Source organism: Magnolia sinica, chromosome 7 (genome assembly GCF_029962835.1).
Source record: "Magnolia sinica isolate HGM2019 chromosome 7, MsV1, whole genome shotgun sequence".
NCBI classification, from domain to species: Eukaryota; Viridiplantae; Streptophyta; class Magnoliopsida; order Magnoliales; family Magnoliaceae; genus Magnolia; species Magnolia sinica.
Genome location: NC_080579.1, coordinates 10,016,713 through 10,040,392, shown reverse-complemented (window position 1 = coordinate 10,040,392; position 23,680 = coordinate 10,016,713). Strand labels below are relative to the sequence as shown.

Sequence of the window (23,680 nt, the reverse complement as noted above, 5' to 3'; positions counted from 1 at the left end):
TGAGAAAAGCTTGGAGTATTTCAACCCATACAACTCCACCTCTAAGAGTCTTCACACTATCATAAATCCATCTTTTAAGGAATTTATTTATAATTAAAATATTCTAGAATCCATATCTATATGAAATACTCTCGAATACATACATCCCCATGTGAGAATTCCATCATTTTGGAAATTCATTTATCATTAAAACATTCTAGAAGCTACGTTTATGTGAAATACTCTTGAATACTTACATCACCCCTTAGGTAGCTAAACTGATCACAACTAACATGCGAGTCATTGACATGTTCAAGCTAAATATCTAATGGCTAATAAGTTTAATCAATCCGAAACATTAATTATGTAAAGCTCACCTAATAGAAATCTTACATGACTTGCATCATACCTGCATTAATATTTAAAATGTAACAAGACATTCATGCGACGCCGCCTTAGTGCGTTGTCGGTCATTTTTCATACATCATTTTATGACATGTTTCTAATAAATCTTCGAGAACGGTTGTTTATCAAGTCGTGTGGGGCCCATGGGCGGGTTTCGCTAACGACAAACATTTAAAACAATAATCATAGATTAAATCCAAGAAAATTACTTAGTAATCATGCTTAGGTAACTTCGTGGCTGGGATATTCGGCCTCCTAATGATGGCCCTCATCCACAACTTTGGATCCGATGTTTCTAACCACTCAATGACATCCATGAGCATGCCACCATGCATTGATGACACTCAGCATGGCACAAGACCATGAGCCCACACTCATCATGCTCTCATTGATACGCTAGTACTTAGTGTGCCACCCATTGACATTTGACCCCACACGTGCCGATTTGGGAAATCCAAGTGGGCCCCACCTTGTGTATGACCTGACCCAAAAGTCCACTAATCAGGTGGATCGAAACTGGAGTTAACGTGCATGAAATCCGCACCGTCCATCAGGTAGACCGCAGCTTATTGTCCTTGTCTACAAAGATCTGGCTGATTCAAAACTCAGATGGGCCATCTAATTTTAAAATATACAAAAACCTTTAATTTCTTGTGGTATGGCCCACCTGAGTTTTGGAATGTTGAAATTTTTGGGTGGAGGCACATCAGATAATATTAGGATCTCATGAAAGTTTCACCCACGTGGCGATCAGCTAGTGGTACGTACCTTAGCCAGGTCCGTCAGATAGTCAAACAGGTACGGTGAACATGGACGGTTGGTGCTTCTTTTAAAACCGTCCACTGCATTCGTAAATATGTAGCAAGCCAGACCAACTTAACCGACTGGATTTCATGCCAGGTCATCTACAAAGTGGGCCTGACCTAACATACGGCTTGGATGCTCCAAACACATGTAAAATTGGCACGTGTGGAGGTGCGCGCGTGTGGCTGCGTGGGCTTAGCATTTGATGTTCCCTTTAAAAGTTACTGAATTGGGTGTCATTTTCTTTCTTTCCTTCTTTTGTAGTGGTTGGTAATGCATCCAACGGCCAAAAACACTCAGGTAGAGATGGCCCACCAAGCATCATGGAAGTCAATTTGAAGCCGACCAGCTCCACTATATGGTGGACTTTGGTGGACATGCTTTGGAACTTGTTCCTCTCTTTAAACTATCATTTCTCCACAGAAAAGAGAATTCAAGAAAGAGCAGCCATTGATTTCTTTGGAAAGTCAGAATAATACTGCTTGGCTTTGGTAAGCTTTTCTCGCGCGTGTGTAAGTCAGCTAGTGTATATGCAGACGTGTATCTATCGTAGTATGTAGGATAAAGATCTGGTCCATCAATCAGACGGTTATCACTGTATAGAAGGTTTGGTTCAAGAATCAGGTGGGTTCGTTTGGATGGGTTAGAAAAATTCAAGTTCTCTAACCTGTCCACTTATTTCTATAATCATGGACCACCTTCTAGTGACTGGAAGAGTTTGAAATTTTCCATGAAATATATAAATAATAGTCCGGGTCATCTTATGGATGGATTGGATATTACACATGTTTTTCATGTTGTCTCTGACACGTGTGGTGGCTTAGCAAATTTCAGTGTTCCTACGCTTTTGATTGGGTACTGATATTCCACCTAAAAATTACTGGGAAATGCTGAACACAATTAATTGTACATCTAACTAGTTATATATAGCTCCTCATGGTATTTAAATAAAATCCAACCCGTCTAAAATGTTATCCTCATCATGAAATTTTTATGACATAAAATTCAGATGATAAAAATATTAAATTGGACCACATCATAGTAAAAATTAAATAACCACCCAAAAATCTCTACATTCATATGGATCACATTTAATGGTTGGATCGAACTGATTTTTTTTGGAATCCATTTTCAGTACAGGAGTACTATGGTGGAATGGTAGGATGGAATAAAAACGCCATGATTAGGCCTCACACGCCAACTTAGTAGGCCGTACAACCAGATGTGTGTGAGCATTTCTCAAAGTTGTCAGTCCACCACACAAGTGTTATTTGACTAAGAAAAAATAGTCTTATGATTCGAATAATGCTACGGACTGTATACCGACACGCGTCGTCTGCGGGGTATTTATTTGTACGGAGGCAGCAACGGCTGTGACGTAAATACACATAGGCCCACCCTTATCTTAGTGAATCCAGACCGTTCATCATTTGTGACGGACCATTGTATGACTTGATCTAAAAAATCAGTACCATCCAAACGGTGTGGACATCGGATTGTGTACTGAGTAACTCGTTACACTTTTATCGCACTGAGTGAACTCTGTTGGGCCCACCGTGAATTTGTGGTTTATCCACGCCGTCCATCCGTTTTTTCAGCTCATTTTAGAGGATGGGCCAAAAATTGAAGCATATCCAAATCTCAAGTGGACCACACCACAGGTAACAGTGGGAATAATGATTTCCACCGTTGAAACCTTGCTACAGCCAACAGTGATGTTTATTTGTCATCCAAACTGTTCCTAAGAATCACACAAACATGTATGAAAGGAAAATACAAATATCATCTTGATACAAAACTTCAATAGCCCCCAAGAAATTTCCAACTGTAGACATTCAAAATCCCACTATTTCTTATGATGTGGTCCACTTAAATTTTGGATATGATTCATTTTTTACCAAGCCATAAAATTATCTAGAAAAATGGATGGACAGTGTATTGTTAACCTCACAGAGTTTACATAAATCATGGATGGGCCCCACACACATTCTCATGGTGTATTGCACTTGAGTTTTGGATGTCTTAGTTTTTTAACTCATGCTTTGAAAATAGATAAACCAAATGCTTAAAACGCATATATATTGGTGGGGCTCATAGGACTTCCTCCATTGGCTACCTGGCTCATGTAGGGGTCGCCTGCCGATCTGCCTGTCCAATTGCCCTTTCCATTACTTAGATTCTTTAAAACACTACCAAAGGGATTATTTAAAAATAAAAATAAAAAATAAAAAATCTAAGGTCCATTGTGAAGTTCCAAGATGCCTTTTTCGTCCACTTGAATAGTTCGATGAGGACAGTGTGACCTTTATAGTGGGGCCCACCTTGATGTTTCCATAATGCATCCATGTTATTCATCTGTTTTTCCAAATCATTTTATGGCATGATCCCACAAATAAAGAAGATTAAAATCTCATGTGGACTATACTTTAGGAAATAGTGGTGATTGAATGCCTTGCTATTAAAACTTCTTAGGGCACACCTCAATGTTTCTTTAGTGTTTATTTGACATACAATCTATTAATAAGGTCAGGTAAATTTGGATGAAGGGAAAAACCTAATATCAGCCTGATCTAAAACTTTTGTGGCCTATTAATCACCAATCACCATTACTTCCTACGATATGATCCACCTGGTGATTGGATCTACTTCATTTTTTGGATAATGCAATAAAATGATATAGAAAAGAATTTTTTTTTTTTTTTTAAAAAGGAAAATAGATTGCATGGATACATAATAGATATATCAAGGTGGGCCCTACAATAGGTTCTCACCAAATCTGTTCCCGTCAGAAGTATACTAAAATAAAAAAAAAGTTGGACTTAAAATGGAAATTTGACCCTCCAAAACAACCTCTTCTTATACAATGGTTTGGAATATTAGGACAAGTTGTTAGCTTTATTATTAATTTTCCAATCATATTTTAGAATAGTAATTTCGATAACTAATCACGAAGTTATATTTATTAAAAACTATATTGTGAATTAAGTAATTTCTATCAGGCTAGACTTTATTTGATCTTGACACTCTTTAAAGTTATTCACAACCAGTTCTATCTCATTGTTGATTCGAGTTTAAAACTTCTAATCTAATTAGTAATTAGATGGTTCAGATCAAGGCCATTGATCTGTCTGATTGAGTTAGGTTGGGCACTAGCCATGATAACATTTGTGTGGACTTTGTTGGGCTTGGGCTTGGGCTTTGTGAGTTTTTCATCGGATTGGGACTATAAAATTTTCCTTGATTGTTGCTTGGATTTGGATCTTGAATTACCAGCCTGGGCTTGCCAATCTGGGCTAGCCCAATTCACAATGCTAAATCTCAAGAGCTACAAGAAGAATTTGGATCTTTCTATCTTTTTTTTTTTTTTTAAAAAGAAAAAAAAAAATGGAAAATACACACTAAGAACAGCCCCAATCCTGACCATTAATATGAAATTATCTTTTCCCTGGCCTAGTGATCAGGAAGGAGAAAATCCCACAACCCTCAAACCCCATAAAAGGCCATTGGATTCTCTCCTTAACTTCCCCCCCTCCTCACTTTTACATAGTGTACATGGTTTCATGAACATTTTGTATTTCTTACAACCTTCTTATGCTTCTCCCAGGCTCATCAATGTTGTTGCACTACCAAAAACCCCTTGACCGTCCAATATTTCCCCCCTCATGATCAGTCCCGATCAGACAAAAGAGTCCCGTCTCTTCTTCTTCGGGTTCACTTCTGGATTTCCTTTTCTCATCATCGCACAGAATTCATCGTAGTTGATCCTTCCATCCTGCATGTGATCGCTCAACATGGATAAACATTAGTTCATTTCCAACTAGAGAAATATCTTGCGGTGACCTGGACCGTTGTTTTTGGTGGGTCACCTCATAGGTGGGGGCCATGACCAGAAAATTGCACCTACTGGACAATCAATTGCTCAACTTTGAATTGATAGTCCATTTGTAGCCACTGACCCAATGGCTACCATAGCTTGAACCTGATGGTTTTTGGGGTGTGGCCCATCCACATGATAATTTCATGGTATACAAATGGTCCTGATTGATGCATAGAAGTGCCATCTGTATGGTGAAGATGTTTTGAAATCATCAACTCTCAGGAGTGATGATGACTGAGACTTTTAGTAATGCAACAGTATAATGCAACAGTACACAGTTCTACTGCTGAATTACTAGAAGTAGACAATATAGGTGTATCGATCAATCAAGGCCGGCGCAGATATTAACTCCATTCAGTAATAATTTAGAAAACAATCTCGACATTTACTTACATTATCTGCATCGACTTCAGAGATAATCTCCTTTATGTCCCGCCCATCATGCATGCCATACTCCTTAAGAGCTTGTTCTAGCTCTTCAGTTGTGATGTATCTAACAGGGAGAAAAAGAAACAGAAAAATGGATTAATTGATCGTGGGGTCGATAATGTGGAATTTGCAAACAAGATCCTGGCTGTTCATCTGGTGGGCAATTCTATTGATTCCCCATTGCCTGAAAATCAAGCTGGTCCAGTTCACATGCGTACATTGTATGGACTGTTGGCCATTTTTATTCGATACATTGGCCGCCCATCTATTGACTGGACTGTCCTGATTTTTGCACCATTAGAAGATATGGTGGGGCCCATCATATGCACAACCATTAACTTGAGGTTTCAGCAGTCGTCGCATTTATCTTTACTCATACGTACCCACTGTTATCTTTATCGAAGTATTGGAATGCAGTGTAGAGATGCTCCTCTCTGTCCATTCTGTTCATGTGCATTGTCGCTGTGATGAATTCGTCGTAGTCAATTATCCCGTTCCCATCTGCATCGGCCTTTTCAAAACTAAAGTATTAGGAAATCTTGAAGTATGAGAAGAAAAGGAGAAAAAAAAAGTTCCATGGTGAATGATGCGTTTGGATGCTTAATCAAACCAAATTGCAATTCATTCTGATCAAGATCAAAGTGGAGTTATGGAGACCAAGCCCCTAATTGCAATTGTGTGAAGTTGGAGTTGATACAACTGTACTTGCAATTTGAGGGGCTAGTTTCTCATCACAGATGGGTTGTGGCTAGTTGTACTTTGGTCATTTAGTGTTTATCGAATTGAATTATTGGCAACTGAACATCCAAACGGGGCCTATACTCCAACACAAGAGGACGTGGTTGCCAGACCGTGGCACGTTTTTGAGTAAATGTGCCATTTCTAAATTTTGGGGAATGTTTATTGTTCGTTTGGATGGTTTATTGAACTGAACTGCAATGGGTTCAGCTCATGATAGTGGAAACAGTCAAACTGGGTTAACACCAACCAACCCATAATTGAGATTGATAAGAAAAAACAGCAACTCAGGCCAGTTTGTCATTACAAATGGGGTGTGGCTAGCTCCACTTTGGCCATCTACTCTTTAGTCTTTATTGCAATTCGATGCAACCAGACGTCCAAACACAACCTACAATCCGACGCATCAGGATGTGTTCAACGTATTTTCTACCACACTTGAGTAATCAAATGATATCTACGATTTCTTTTTAACTAATAACTTACAGCTTCCATCAGCTGTTTAACTTCAACTTCCGATAGCTTCGTTCCTTGCTTGGAGAGTCCTTGTTTTAGTTCTTCAAGTGTGATAGTCCCACTGTTATCAGTATCCATGCTTTTGAACATTGCCTTCAAGCCCATGATTTCTTCCTCTGATAAACACCCTGCTATCACCTTCCCATTTCATAGAAACAAAAGAAAGAGCAGTCAGTAGAAGGAATCATACTATCTGATTAGTAAGAGGAGAAATTTCAACTTGAAATTCAGTGTAGCAGATTAAGAACTGGGATTTGTCACTTGGGTATGTTAGATAATGATTGTAGAAACTGTAATTAGCAATCTAAAGATCTGATTATTAAAATTAAAATGTGATTTGGGAATTTAAGTTAGTTAGAAAACTATTTATGTTGACTGATTGATTAGCTAAAGTTTGAGATAGGCAAAGAACACATTAAAGTTGGTTAAGGTCAAATCAAATATGACGATGCACTATTGAATTGAATTGCGAATACACTGAATACAACTTCAGTAGAGAGGAAAGCACCAAATTTTCATTGAGGTGTTATACAATGCTCAACCTGAGAGCTTCTACTGTATGCTGGGGTTTTCATTTTGTATGAGTGGCGCCCATGGTTCAAATGACAAACCGTCGATAACATTTTCCTCACTCTGGGTGACCACAGCTGGGAAAATCCTAACTCTTCAATTGTAAGCCACAGTATAGATGGTTAAGAAAGAATATAGCAGTCATCCACATTCAAAAGGGCCAATATTTTGATGTCTAGGATCATCCAATCTGGGGATTTTTGGTCGATGGGATATCTAATGGTGAGTCCCAGTCCCATCATATCAACGGTTTAGATCAATGAACCATGGACCCAACTTGTACAATTGAAAACTCAACCATTCTATAGAAACTCTTGGCCGGGCATCAGACATACCTCATTGTAATTATCTTTCTTCGTATTCATAATGAGGAAGCAGCCCACTAAATGAAAAATTTCCCTTTCAAATCCAACCGAAAAGCGACACAGTTGCAATTCGACCACGGTTCCATTACTGAAGTAGCTATCTCAATTTAATTCAATCATGCATCCAAATGCAACACATGCTATCTACGTGTGAAATTCATTTACAGTCTTCTAATTTCAACTGGAAATATAGATATTTCAGATGAAATAGTCATTAACCAATGAAGAAATAACCCATAAATTTCAAAGATTGGAATTTATACCCTGAGAGCGACTTTCTTGAACTTGTTCATTTGTGTGAACTGTTTCAGCCTGTTCAGCACAGCATTGTCAAGAGGTGTATCTGGTGCCTCTCCATCTTCTTTAATCCATGGATGATCTGAAAACCCACATAGATAGATCGGTACATACATACTGTTTAACGCTATTTCGGGAAACATCTATCATATTTATTATATTACTGATAGTAGTATAATACTGAAAAATTGTGAGATTAAGAATCTCCATGGCCCACTAAACTATACATCTGGGGCCCACCTTTCGCAAACATTCATATGGTGGCCTGCATGGTGGATGAGGGATACTTCAAAGATCTCACCCATTTGGATGATCCAAGCTGTCTAATTGGCCCCCTTGTTAAATGTGGACCACTAGTTGTAGTTGCCCTTAGGGTGGGCCCCACCTGTAACATTTCTGGGTATCTTTTTCTTTTGGATCAAGCATTATTCATATAATCCTTTCATTTTTTTCACTGCCATGTTTTTTACTGGTTGATGCAGGTCCATAGTAAGGGAGTAAACCATACTCACTGAGAACTTGGAATGCTGTGAGCCTCTGCTTTGGGTCTGTATTTAGCATCTTTTTGACCAGATCCTTTGCCCCTGGTGAGATGGACGGCCACGGATCACTCGTGAAATCGATGTGCCCACGCAAGATGGCATTGAAAATTCCATGCTCCGACTCTGTCACCATAGGTTTTGATCAGATCATATATTCTTATTCGCTTATTTGTTATTAACCTCTCCTTATGGTAAGAATAACAGTTATGGAAATGCTAAGGAGATTTGCCCGATGACTATTGAGGGCCCCACACGAACACGCAGTGGCTCGAAAGTCAGGGTGGTCAGAGCTCATCTGGTGGGCCACTAACATGTGAGAAAAATGGACGGTTGGGAGCAAATGAACAGAAGTCCTTATTCAAAGTACGAATTTAGCTCACACCTGGTAAGTGGACTGATGTGATTTTTGGGCCAGGCAATGTTCATGATAAGGCCCACCTGATGAAGGCTTAAAAAAAGGGAAGGAAATGAATTACCAGCCCAAAAAGGAGGAACTCCACAGAGAAGAATATACAACATCACTCCAATACTCCAGATATCGACTTCAGGACCGTATCTTCGCTTCAACACTTCGGGTGCAATGTAATACGCGCTGCCGACGATGTCTCTGAAAACTTCACCTGTTCAGGGATTAAATGATGCTTGTCGATGGGAAAGCTTCAATAATAAATCTTAAGCTATTTCAAGTCTAAATGTAGAATTCGAGAAGCGGTCACACATGCCAACATCCAGATCATGCATTTGGTGGGTCCCACATTGTTTTAGATGACCTGTAGCAAGAACGGGGCTGTTCAACTCATCCGGTAAGAGAGGTGGGCCACACAAGCGATTTGCATTTGGATCATCAACGATCACTGTTAAATCGTCCAGTTGTTTTCTTGCGTGCGTGGCCCACTAGAGAAGTTGGTAGGAAGTCTTTCAGCATAGGCTAAGCTCTACCTGATATATGGTCTGGATGTTCACATCTATATGTGCATGTGGGCTTATAAGAATTTCAAGTATGGGCCACCCATGGAAATTGAGTGAAAGCACAACATCTATAACGTCAATCTAGATTTGAAGAATTCAACCAATAGAGTTGTAATTTCATGTGGTAATCAAGTGTGGTTACAGTAGTATAACATATGTAAAAAATAGAAAAGTGACAGATTATGTCGTCAAAAGTACAGGAATACGAATAAAAAAGACAAAGCTCAGCTATTTTTAGATTTCTTGCAGAAATTGAGAATTTCAAAATTTCCATTTAATCATTCAAAAATTACATTTCGATCAGTGTAGAATTATTATTATTATTATTATTTCAAAATTCAAGTTTATCTTGCAATCAGCCCATCAACAATTGAAAATTTCAAACATCACCTACTCCAAAGTGCTCTGATTTTGTGTACCAGAAACTAAAAATGAAAATCTTCAAAGTTCAAACCATAACACTTAATAGGTATTGTTTGGAAGAAATGCCAAATTGGGATTGGTTCTATGACTTGAGTGGAAGCCATCCTGCTTTGTGTTTGGGGCAACATGGAAAATGGAATAGAATTGCGTTTTATCGCTCTCTAATATATCAATCAGTGTTTTTTTTTTTTTTTTTGAGCAAATAACATCCTCTCATCAATGCGGGAACTTCCAAATGCCACTCAAATTAAGAGCAGAGCCCACAAAATTGAAGTGATTCAATACAACTTTCACACAGCCCATCTCCCACTGTATTGAGGACAGAGATGAAAGTGGGTTGGGAGTTTTGGGACCATTCATCTAGTGGTTCCCCACAGTTCGAACACAACAATAAGACGATCCTAGCCATCCGATCGAGTAGCCTTAAAAAGGGTAGTAAGAAGCAGAACAAGCTAATGGTTGACAGTCAGCAAAGAAAAGTGCTTGCTATGATCGTCTGATCGGTTTGTGAAGTGCGGGCTGTCATCCTACCATTTCCCCCAACAAAGCAAGAGAAAGAGAGGAAAAAATAAGATGCACGATCAGCCTCAAACCTTGCTTGAAGAACACAGAGAGCCCGAAATCAGTGGCCTTGAGCGGCGCATTCTCATCCTTGCTCAATAGAAGGAAGTTCTCAGGCTTGAGGTCCCTATGAATGACACCCATTGAATGGCACGTATGGACAATCTGTACAATCGTCCTCAACAGTGATGCGGCCGCACGCTCCGTGTAATGCCCCTTTGAAATAATCCTATCGAAGAGCTCCCCCCCGGCGCACAGCTCCATAACCAAATGGACAGAATGCTTATCCTCGTATGCGCCCTTCAATTCCACGATATTCTGCTGGCCCGTCAGATGGTGCATGATCTGAACTTCCCTTCGGACATCCTCAATATCCTCCTTGTTCGCAAGCTTCCGCTTCGCGATCGTCTTGCATGCGAACTGCTCCCCACTGCTCTTGAGGGTGCACAGGTGGGTCACACCGAATTGGCCCCGCCCGAGCTCCTTCCCCATCGTGTAAACGGACTTCACATCCTCCATAGGCCGACCCAAGACAGGCCCGATCGCCGCAGGCTTCGTCGGGTGGCGGGACCCATTAGTTGTAGTGGGTGGGGACTTTGTTGATGGGGCACTGGTGGGGTCTGCGGGGTTCTGGTCATCTGCGTCACCGTCGGGATTCGACTCAGCATTTTCAGTTTTTTCTGCTTTGCCATGGGAGAAACAATTACCCATGGGAGATTGAGGAGGGGAAGGTTGGATCTGGAGGCAGATATGGGGTTTTGAGGGTTGAAGAAAGGGGTTTTCTGAGAAGGAAATGCATGTATAGAGGGATAGAGAAGAGAGAGAAAAAAGGGGGGAAAATGGAAGAAAGGGTGGGAAAAGTACAGGTAGGATTACTGAAGGAACTGCAAGGAGGGATTGATGGTGAGGGATTGTAGGGAGGGTTGAGTTTGAAAATGGTTGAAAAGGTCGTTACCGGCTGGGAGAGAATGGCGGGAAAGGCAACCGTTTTTTGTCTTTTAAGGAGTTTTATGATACTCCGACAGTAAACATGCAAACGGAATTTTATATGTGAAACATTCATACCTTAAATAAACCGTTGAAATAGTTGAAGATCATTTTTATGGGTTAGAGACCCAATTTTGGTTTTAATTAAACGGTCATGATCTCAGATTAGTGTTCAACTTTCTATTCACCGTCCAACATATGTTCAATAACCAGTCATCATTATACGTTTAATGAATTTTTTTGTTATGGCCCACCTAGTGTTCTTACATGATCTCAAAAGTGTAGCTGGGTTAGGAATATGCCACGTGTACAGTTGTGCTTTAGTTGGGAGGAGCGGATTAGGTGTGCCCCTGCCGCCTCACCCAACACCGGGCGACCCTGACCGTGAAGCCGGTCTTGATGTATGTATTGTATATCCATGCTGTACATCCGTTTTATCATATCATTTTAGGGCATGAAACAAAAAATTAAGAAGATCTAAATTTTAGGTGGACCACACTACAGGAAACAGTTGTGATTGACCATTACAAACTTCTTATATCGGCCACAAATGTTTTGAATGATGCTGATATTTGTTTTGTTTTGGTTTAGTTTTTTATTTAGCTACTTTCATTCAAGTTTGTGTGACTAGAAGTGGGCACGGGACAACTCGATTCGGCTAACTCGACTCGTCCGTCCGAACCGAGTAGGCTTCGCTCAATCCGAACTCAAACCAAGTTGAGTTTGAGTTACCTAGTAACTCGATCCAGCTTGACCCGAAACTCGATCTGGTTAGACTCGACTCGATCCGAAACCCGACTTGACTCGGGTTTGGGTGTGTGTGTGTGTGTGTAGAGTTTTATATAAAAATTTATATTAATTTAAAATAATCGTTATACATATCAATAATATGGTATAATATATATAATTTGGATTATAACATATTTTAAGATATAAAGACGAAATATCATGAAAAATATTTATATAATTATATGATGTTATACAATATGTTATATAACTTCAAGATTGTTTGCTATAATATAATACAAAACTATGACAATATGTAATATATATTATATAACCACATTTTATATTATATATGATTATATTATGTCATCTATAATTATATATTATGAATTTTTATTTATATTATAGCATAACAAATATATAAATATTGTTATTAATGATAATAATCATAATATATATATATATATATATATATATATATATATATATATATATATATATATATATATATATATATATATATATATTGGAATTATTATCTATGTCAATATAGTTGATAACTATTTGTTGGTGATTATAATAAGATGTTACCAAATACTGATTTTAAGATTGATATATACTTATCATATATTCATCATTACAATAATGTTATATTGACTGAACCATACATTAAATTGTTATATATTTGATTAAAATAGTTACTAATTATTAGTAACTATTATCATAATTATAGGTGTAGAGAAATTATACGATATATTAATTTATAGGTAACATAAGATTTATAAGATATAAATATTTTATAAACTAACTCATTATGATGAATCTTCAATACATTATGGGTTATTTTTCCCATATTTCATTACCTAAAATTTGCATCAACATACCCACCTTTGCTAACCACTCAAATGCAATATGACAAACGTCTGTCGGGCACCTACATTCTCCTTGATGTTTCTTACTGAAGGTCTTTTCTACCCATTATATTACATGTCTAAAGATATAATACCATCACATAAAATTATATATACATAATATTGTAATAGATATTAAAAATTATAATCAAAATATAATTTTATCATTATAATAATATCATATACATAATTAGAGCTGGGCAATCCTGACCCAATTCGGTGGATCCGACCCGATCTGAAACGATCCAATCGCCTGGATCGGTGCGGATCGAGTAGGGTAGTCCAGATCTGAAAGTGTTTCAGGTCGAGTTCGGATCCATACCTACCCGGACCGACCCAATCCGTAATTTGATTCGATTCAATCTGATTCGATCCGATCCGGAGATGTATGTGTTTCATCCATTCCATTCATCCATTTTACAGATCATTCCAGAGCTATATACAAAAAAATGATAGGGATATAAATCTCAAGTGGACCACACCACAGGAAAACAATAATGATTGGATATCCACCATTATAATCCTCCTAAGGCCCATTGTACTATTTATTTGACCTGTAATCTGTTGATTAGGTCATAAGGACCCAGATGAAGGGAAACAATAAATATCAGCTTGATCAAAAACTTTTATGGCCTCCAAAACATTTTTAATGGTCAACATTCATTCAACACTGTTTCCTATAATGTGGTCCACTTGAGATTTTGATATACCTCATTTTTTTCTCATAAATAAAATGATCTATAAAAATAGATGGAGGGCATGGATGAAACACATACATCATGGTGGGGCCCATAGAGCACCGACCACTAGCCAGTGGCTGGTGAGAAGGAGAGTAGATTGTCCGTTTCTAGTACAGGTACTGGCGTCTGACGCTCCTCGAGCTCTAGGTTGTACGAACGATTCAAAGGAGATCAAAGTTATATGGGCTTCACAGTGATGGATTTATTATATCTACACCGTTTATATATTTATAAAGAAAATTATAGAGAATTATCTAAAAAATAAACAATATCCAAAGATCATCTGAACCACACTACAAATAACAGTAGAGAATGATTTTCACTGTTAAACAAATCGTATGGTCCACTTGATAGTTAGTTCTGTCTTATTTTTCGTCTCAAGCCTTAAGAAGAGCTCGCCAAATGGATGGACGGTTTGGATATAACACATACCTCATGATCAGACCCACAGAACTCGCAAACGTCGATAAAGAAGTCATTATGTAGACGCTGTGCTCGCGTGAAAAGCAAGCCACTGCCATTTCGTGTAGTGCACCGTGCACGTCAAAAGGCAAAGTCCAGTAAAAACATGTATACAGTAGATTGAAAGTCTTCTAGAGCCATGTGGGGGCCACCTTAATGTATGTATTTTATTTAAGCCGTTAATCCATTTTGATATATTATTTTAGACCATGGGCACGAAAAGTTGGTATATTAAAGGTTGAAGTGGACCACACCACATGAAACAGTTGAATTAAAGTTTATACGATCCGAATCGTACCCAACCCAATCCGACTCGGTTTCCCTTACCGAGTCGGACTCAGTTCCGGTTAGGCCAACCATGCATCGGATCGGTCCGAGTTTGGTGACCTGGATTGGGTCTCGGATCGAATCAAGTTCGGGTTAAGCCATTGGGATTTTGGATCGGATCGGGTTGGACGTAATTTGATCTGATCCGGATCGATGCCCAGCTCTATACATAATATAATAATTATTATCATATATTTATATAATAACATAATGTTATATTATTATATAAATTATAATTTTTATACAAAACATACTTATATTTGTAATAACATACGGATATAATATTTACATATAATATCAACCTTGGATTCAAACTAGAGACAATATAATTAATCAATTTTTGATTTATATATTTTATCTATAAATTATATAAAATTTATATAATAACATTTTATGTAACTAATATGATTATTAAATTATAATATCATATAAATTAGTTAATGTAATAATTTTGATTTTATAATACATTATATATTATTACCATTAATATTTTATAAATTATGATATACCTATCATTAAGTTATTAAGATAAATAATTCAAAGGATATATCTAATTATTATATGTTATTAATATATTATATATATAAAATAATACCTTAATATTATTAAATATTTATAAATATTTACCATTTACATGATTATATATAAGTACATACAAATCAATTGTTATATCATTAAATACAATAGATATAACAATTATATATTATGTCATTAACTTATATGATAATGTGATATATAATTTTAACCTCATATAATAAATTTATATATTATATAACCATAATAAATATTTTTTTATAATATATTATAAATATTATTTATCTATATATCATGTAAATGGTATTTTAATATATCACAATTACATATATTATATATCATATTAATGATATTAATATATTTAGCTACAACTTATAAATTATATAACCTTTGCAAGTAATATTATATCATATATATTATAAATATACTGTTTATGATATATATATATAAATATATATATATATATATATATATATATATATATATATATATATATATATATATATATAGGAAAAGGTACTATGCGCTCGACCTCACAAGTCCGTCCCATGAGGTCGAGTTGTGTGGGCCCCACCGTGATGCGTTTTGAACATTTACCTCATTAGTCAGATGCACCATTCCATCGCGGGCCTAGATCTCAAAAATCAAGTCAATCCGTGACTTTTGTGGGCCACACCACATACAGAAGTGGAGAGGGGCGTGCGCCATTAAAACATTCATAATAATTTTTTGGGCCCACCGAGATGTGGTTTGCAAATCCAGCCCATCCATTATGTGTGTCCCACTTGGATGAGGGTTCAGACTAAGTTTCAGACGTATGCAAATTTCAGGTGGGCCCCACAAAGTGCTTTTATATGTTTTAACAGTGTCTTCACATGATTTTAGATGGTATGGCCCACCTGAGCTCCGTATATGGTTGATTTTTAGGATATCCCATAATATAAAGGGGACCCATCAAATGCACGGTGTTGATGGTCGACACGCATCATGGTGGGGCCCACACAGCTCGACCTCACGGGAGCTTATCGTGAGGTTGAGCACATAGTACCTTTTCCCTATATATATATATATATATATATATATACACACACACACACACACACACACACACACATACATCCTCCTCCTCTCTTTCCTCTCTACTCTCTCGGTCTCTCCCTCCCTCATCTCTCAATCTGACTGTAATGCCCTGAATTTCAAGGGTTGAGCAAAGCTCGACTCCTGAGATTCCGGACATCACTTATGATCTGCGGAATCTGATTTTTCGATTACTTATACCTTTAGGCATTTGAACATGCATAAAATTATACTAAACAGTGTATTATATGCCAGATTTAAAATGACTGAAGCAAATGCGTAAATCGAAACATATTTAGTGTAATTTCTTCTAGAGTATGGGTTCACAGCTAGGTTTAACATACAATTCAAAAAAAATGACAAAAATGTAGAAATGCGACAGCATCTAAGCCCATGCGCCCAGCTCTCCTCGTTTAGAAGTGCGTGGTCTACATCGGCTCGTCCGAGAACTGAAAGTAGGAGAACTCCTCCTCATCTAGGAATGTATGCTCTAGCGCATCGGCCTCGACGGTCCCTACATCTACATTAGTGTCTGGTTGATGTTTTAAAACGCCGTCCCAGAGTGGGAGTGAGTGATCAACTGAGTGGTTCTGTAAAGCATGAGTTATAAATTTTATCAAGTTTATCAGCACATGAATGATAAAGTAATGTAAAATACATACTTCCTAATTATTCTTATTAATGCAAATAATGGAGTTTATGAAATAATGCATGCCCTCACCATCCAACACTCCCTCAACACGTGATTCCGACTACCTGGTTTGTAAATGATAACACCTCCTCAATACGCGACTTTAACACCTGTTTCACCATATTCTATAATAGTGTGATGCGGTGAATGGTTATGCTAGCTAAGTGATTAATTATGCCTATTCATCCAATAGTTTGAGGAAGTTAGGACACCTCCCTTTTAGTTATCGATCTCATCTGAATCACTAGGCGCGGGATGGCTTCGTCACTCCTAGATAAATACATACGAAAGACAAGTTGTAAAAGTGATGTTTGTGGTCACTACGGGGAGGCTCGTCACCCCAGCATAGGTCGACAGTACGGACACGGTGTCTCATACCACCATACCCGGCTCACAAGTTTTGAGGATCACAGTACCATAGTTAATAATGGACCTACACAATGGTAAGGGGGTGCCCCAAATTCAAGTAGTTGTGGTCATACATGGTGAATATACAAGAGGTCGACCGGTTCTTTAGGCAATTTCAGTTGGTGCAGGTGTACACTAATGTAACTGGCATAGAGCACATAAGCGCCACGCGTGGCCTAGCCACTGTTGGTAGTCAATGTCCAACCCGCATCATTCGAACTTACCCAGGGTGGCCAACCTAATTCGGTTACCAAAATGCAAAAATTTACCAGCTACTTGGACTACTCTTGTAATCCTATTTCTCATACTAACTGACTTAAGTCGTATTTAGAACTAATAATATTTACATTTGATAATTAAATTTAGTCATATACTCATTCGGGCATTTCATTGAACACATAAGTATTGCTATACTATAAACTTGCAATTCATTTAATAGAGATTTAAGTATACTTAAGGTAACAAGTAAACTCCACTTTAGCAATCATAAATCATAACTTAACAATATCATTAATAAATTACAACCTAAATGTTTATGGTCCGCACCTATTGACAGCACGTCCGACTAGGACTCGCTCCTAGGATTATGTTTCCAATGAAGAATTGTCGGCCACCTATACAAGTACACGGGTTCATTAGGTTTGAAAAAAACTCATTTGGAGACCTACATCGACAAAGAGGTTCGTAGTTTTACTTTAGGTCGTCGCCGGAGAAGTTCCAATAGCAAGGACGGTTGTGGTTAGGATATCGAGTTAAGCGGGAGAGGGGTCACCCTTCGTAACAAGCCCTCCTTCGATCTCTCTCTTCCTTATCTCTCTCCTTTATCTTCTTTCTCCCACTTTAGGGCTCCTAAATTCAGATAGGGAGGAAATGTGGAAATTTGGGAGCTATTTTTAGTCATAGAGGGTGTGTAAATGGCCCTAGGGCCACTCTATTTGATATATACACCTTATGGGCGGTCTTTTTTAACTAACGGGGCCCCCAAGGGGCCCACAAGCTCATTTATACCATAATGTACGTTCTCCACTAATGGATCCAAGTTAGGACACAATCTCGGTACGATCGGATACGTAGATCGGCCGTGGGAAACCCGTGTCGGATCAACGGTCAGAAGTGTTCAATCGGAGTCGCGGTTATATGAATGTGTGCGGGGAATTATCCTTACCCTACTTGTAAAATTTAGCCGTAAACAGACGGTCCAAAAACTCTCAACTTTGTGCAAGAGTGGACAACCCCTTTTCGCTTAAGTTTTCGATTCTGCCTTGGGGCATTTGCACTTCTCACGCACCTGTCCTTCGACTTAAGTTGAGCGGTTCTGGATATAATCCAGGTCCGACTCCTATGATGGACGTCAAGCCTAGTAAGACGGATATTGTTCTATAGTTTCAAGGCTAGCGGACCCCCAACGCGCGGTCTAGGTCCCTTACGGAGTTTCAGGGCACTCTTGAGAGGGGTGGACTCTCGGAATTTCCGTCGGGTCTAGGATGTCGTTGGGGCTAGTAGCACTTGCGATCATAACTTCTCATCATTTCAGAAATGGTGGCCCGACCTTAATTTCCCTAATGCTAAGTACCCATGTACATCTTGTCGTTATTAGCTAGTTGGGCATGGCCCTTCGGCGGCTCAGCCCATGGTCGAACTCGATCTCTGTATGGATTTTCCCGAGACGCTACATCAACTTGGTGCTAACTCGACCTGACTTGGTACTTCTGACTTAATCAGACTTGGTCCGGATAAGTCCAGGCCAGACCGGACACGGATTGAGTTGGGCATTCTAGACTCGGTATTGAGTCAGGTCGAGTTCAGGTCAAGCCTATTTCAAAACCGGATTGAGGCGAGTCAGCCCTAACTCGGTCCAACTCAACTCGATGCCTAGCTCTGTGTGACTATTAACTGATTGGACGGAAAATAAACATTATGGTGAGCATTATCTTGGGCCCAGGAAGTTTTTAACGGTGTATGTTCAATTACACTGTTTCCTGTGGTGTGGTTCACGTGAGATTTGGATCTGATTAATATTTTTTCTTCTACTGATGTAAAATAAGTTGGGAAAATGGATGGATGAAGTGGATGTACAATACATATATCAAGGTGGGCCTACAGTCAGACGCGGATGTGGCTTTTAGATGGAGTGACATAAGAGAAAGACTTTGATACTCTGACACACTAATAAAACTATCCCAACGTAGGGACCCAGTTCTACACACGTGACACACGTGTACTGCAATTCGAGCTATTAAGGCTGGGTCAAGAAAATAGGAATTTGGAAACGGATCGACCATGACAGGCCCAGCCCACCTAACTCAAAATCCAGGCCGAAGTGTCGACGGCCCCACTCACACCAATGGTTAAAATCGCTTGAAAATGTGATTTTTGGAGTACGGCCCATCAGATGAACTATCTGATGCTCTTAGTCTGCAACACTTGTTTTAATAGGTGCGGATTAGATACCGACAAGGTCAGTAGCCAAATCGCTACTGAAGTGACGTCACCAAGCTTTGTGGACCCCACCATGATGCATGTGTTTTATCCATACCGTCCAACAATTTGTAGAGATCTTTTTATGGCATTAGAAAAATAATGAGATAGATCTAAAGTTCAAGTGGACCCCACCATAGAAAACAGTGGGGACAGTGACACCCACCGTTCAAAACTTCTTAAGGGCCATAGAAGTTTCTGATCAAGCTTATATTTTTGTTTTCACTTCATCTATCTCTATATTAACTTATGAATAGGTTGGATCTAAAAAAGAAATCATGGTGGGCCTTGTAAATGTTTCAACAGTGGGTGTGACTGATCCCATGGTTTTTTGTAGTGGGTCCACTAGAACTTTAGATCTATCTCATTCTTTTTCTCATGCCATAAAACGATCTCTACAAATTTTTGGACGGTATGGATACAACACATGCATCATGGTTGGTCCACAAAGCTTAGTGACATTACTTCAGTAGCGATTTGGCTAGTGACCTTGTCAGTATCTAATCCGTGCCCTGTCTCAAGGGCTAGATATTTAAGGAATAAAAGTTTAAAATATTAGATCCTACCAAATATTGATAAAAATGGATTTTTTTTATAAGATTGGTGGGTCGGTTTAGATCGGTACATCTGGACCTTTTATGACCTTTAGCCCAATTGTATGATTTGAATGATTATCAAATAATGGGATTCTCTTGCAATAAAGGGGGTGTAGCTCATATGGTAGAGCGCTTGCTTCGCATGCGAGAGGCACGGGGTTCGATTCCCCGCACCTCCACTTTTTTTTATATTTTTAGAATTTGGCCCACCCACCACTGTTTGCTAGAGTTCGGATTAAAAGATCAATGGTGGGGCTTCGGTTTATGAGTTTTGGCTTATGGCACGTGCGATGGACGGTCCTGGGGCTCTGTGGGGCCACCGTGACGTATGTGGTTTATCTAGACTGTCCATTCATTTTGGAAATTCATGTTAGGTGATGAGCCCCAAATTGATACAAGATCGAATGCTTAAGGAAAGAGTAGGGATTGAATTCCTACGGCTGAAAATCTCTTGGGGGCTACAGAAGTTTTGGATCAAATTGATATTTATGTTTTCCCCTCATCCATGTTTATGTGACCTTATGAAGAGGCTGGATGGTAAATAAACATCGAGATGGGCCCTAGGATGGTTTCAACGGTGGAGTGACTGTCACCATTGCACCCTGTGGTGTGGTCCTCGCGTGCCTTCGATCTGCCTGCTTTTTTGGGCTCATTCCCTAAAATGATATTTCAAAATGGATGGATGGCTTGGATAAAATACATATGTCACAATGGGCCCCATAGAACCCCTGATTGGACCGTCCGTCTATAGCTAGTTCTGGTGGGGTAGTATCCAATCCCCGCAGCTATGGCACGGGTTGAGCATGCGCCACGCTTCCACTTTTTGGGCCGGGCTTAGACAGACTTCGGTCTGGACGTTGACATCCCTAATAGCGAGCTTGTGCCATGCTTCTACTTTTTGGGCCGGGCTTAGACAGACTTCGGCCCGGCTGTTGACATCCCTAATTGCCGAGAGGGGTGTACATGAACTGAGCTAGATCGGTTAGCTGGCTCGACTCCAGTCGACCTGATTTTTTTAGCTCGAAAATGAGTTTGAGCTGACCCCAACTCCACTCGACTCAACTTGGATCAAACCCTACTCGAATCGAACTCAGATCAAACCAATTCGGTGACTCAGTTACTTTGATATTCATGATGTTGCTTACCCAGTGTTTGATGAAATGACTCAACGAAGTATGGCTGGTGGGAAGAAAGATATGTATATGAAACAAATACTTTTTTTTTTTTTTTTAATTTTTATGTTGCTTACAAGGTGCTTGATAAAATACCTGTAAAACCATTGCTACTATTTTACATACAATGAGATTTTGAAGGACTAGCTTATGTGTTTGCAAAAATGTTTTACAGGCAAACTTAGTTCAATTGTGGCTCAAAGTCTGCCCGAACTAGCCCGAGCTGCTGATCGAACCGAGCCGAGCTGGCCAATTACGCTCGAAGACCGTGCAGAGCTGAGTTCAAGCTGGGGTTAGCTAGTGGCCGAGCCAAGTCGGATGAGGCCAGCTTGACTCGGTTCGACTTGGTGTACACCCCTAATTGCCGAGCAACACTTTTACTCACGGCTTAAAACACCCAAGTCAGTGGGGCCCACTATGTATTAAATGCCAAATCTACCTTGTTCATCAGGTTCTAGACTTGATGTTAGGTCCTGAAATCAAGAATCAGCTACATCCATTAGATCATATGGGCCACACCACATGGAATAGTGGAAATGGGATGCTAACCGTAGGTTGTGTGTGGGCCATCATGTGGTGTATCTTTCATCAAACCCGTTATATCAGGTCAAACTGAGCAAGATATATACAGGAAAGATACAAAAATCAGCTTGATAAAAAACTCAAGTGGGCCACACTCTGTGGAAAGGGCATCTTAAGTACGAAAGTGATTTCTCATGCGAGGACTTTTCTTATCCGTACCATAGAATCGATGCAAATGTACTTTTATTTATTTATGTAATTTTTTTTTTATTTTTTATATACAATCTAGATAGTCCAAAATACATTCCTCACCGTAGATCTTTCATGATATAAAATCACACTCAGTGCATGTTCCAGGCCCATCATTTGATATCTATGGATGGTAAAAATGGAAGAAGATCATCACTCAGAATTCACTAAAAATTATCTACTACCTAAACGAGGATGGTCCAATCAATATAATTTTGATCATATTTTGATCATATGCCCCATTTATGGCGGATCGCACCATATGAACGGTTTGGATTTATGCATATAAATGCAGTGTATGCGATAATTAAGTGCGAGCATTCAATGAACGGTGTAGTCCAATTTTACTTGGAAATTAAAACGTGAAATGGAAGGCATGAAAATGGGACGCGGATTGGTAAGGTCAGGGCTCTGAGGGGTCATTGTGATGTATGGGTTTTATCCACACCATCCATCCATTATACCATATCATTTTAGAATGCAAGCCCAAATATGAGGCAGATCCAAGGCTCAAGTGGACCACACCATAGAAAGTAAGAGTGATAATAACACCCACCATTGAAACCTACCTAAGGTCCACTTTCATGGTTAATTGCCATCCAACCATCTTATAAGGTTACATAGATTGCAGATAAAAGGAAAACACAACTATCAGCTTGATTCAAAACTTATACTACCTGTACAAAGTTTTTATTGGTAAATGTTAAATTCCCAAAGTGTGGTCCACTTGAGCCCAGGAACTGACTCATTTTTTAACTTATACCTTAAAATGATATGGAAAAATATAGATGGACATTGTGGATAAAAATCCATACATCACAATGGCCCCTCATAGCCCTTGTCCATCCTTGTCTACCATGGGGCAATTAGGTTTACTATCCACTCCGTGTCCACAAAAATGAGACACCCCATAAGGGAATTGAGTACAGCCCTAGTGGCATGACTTGCTAGGATATGATTGGATTATATGTTTATGTCAAAGATATGCATGTGAGTACTTTACGGAACAACTTCCAAACATATCGGGTCCTCATTTTTAATAAAAACTTGCAATGGAAGGATTTAATTGATTGTAGACAGTTGTTAGAGATGGGCCTGGTTAAATACTTTATTACCTGAGTAACTTTTAAATATGCTTTGCATGGGTTTCTTTCTGACCATAACTTATTGTCCAATCAAATTCTACTGCATCAACACAAGCAAATTCATATCAGTCATGTCAATCTTTATCTGTGACTATTATGGATGATTACCCTGACATGACTATCTTTCCTGTCACTAACTAAGCACGAACTTTCACAAGATCCACCGTGCACAATAGATCC

At 38.8% G+C, this 23,680-nt stretch overlaps 1 protein-coding gene and 1 non-coding gene across 2 annotated transcripts; one reads left to right on the top strand and one right to left on the bottom strand.

The window, feature by feature from the left end:
- Window positions 1-4,551: 4,551 nt before the first annotated feature.
- LOC131251033 (calcium-dependent protein kinase 2-like) lies at window positions 4,552-11,414 on the bottom strand. Its single transcript, XM_058251500.1, has 8 exons — window positions 10,508-11,414; window positions 8,999-9,142; window positions 8,493-8,645; window positions 7,947-8,062; window positions 6,719-6,886; window positions 5,878-6,005; window positions 5,459-5,558; window positions 4,552-4,960 (listed from the first exon to the last, which is right to left on the bottom strand). Exons 1-8 carry the CDS (start codon window positions 11,184-11,186, stop codon window positions 4,865-4,867), a joined length of 1,584 nt encoding a protein of 527 aa, XP_058107483.1. The 5' UTR covers window positions 11,187-11,414; the 3' UTR covers window positions 4,552-4,864.
- A 9,104-nt stretch (window positions 11,415-20,518) lies between these two features.
- On the top strand, window positions 20,519-20,591 carry TRNAA-CGC (transfer RNA alanine (anticodon CGC)). Its single transcript has one exon. It is a non-coding gene; the product is annotated as a tRNA-Ala (tRNA).
- The last annotated feature ends 3,089 nt before the right edge of the window (window positions 20,592-23,680 follow it).

What these genes read in the sequence shown, in the direction of transcription:
- LOC131251033 (XM_058251500.1), bottom strand. Translation starts at nt 11,186, where the DNA reads ATGGGTAATTGTTTCTCCCATGGCAAAGCAGAAAAAACTGAAAATGCT. An exon ending in TCAAGAAAGTCGCTCTCAGG is followed by an intron (nt 6,887 to 7,946) that starts GTATAAATTCCA and finishes TGAAATGGGAAG; the next exon opens with GTGATAGCAGGGTGTTTATC. An exon ending in CTGAAGTCGATGCAGATAAT is followed by an intron (nt 4,961 to 5,458) that starts GTAAGTAAATGT and finishes GATCACATGCAG; the next exon opens with GATGGAAGGATCAACTACGA.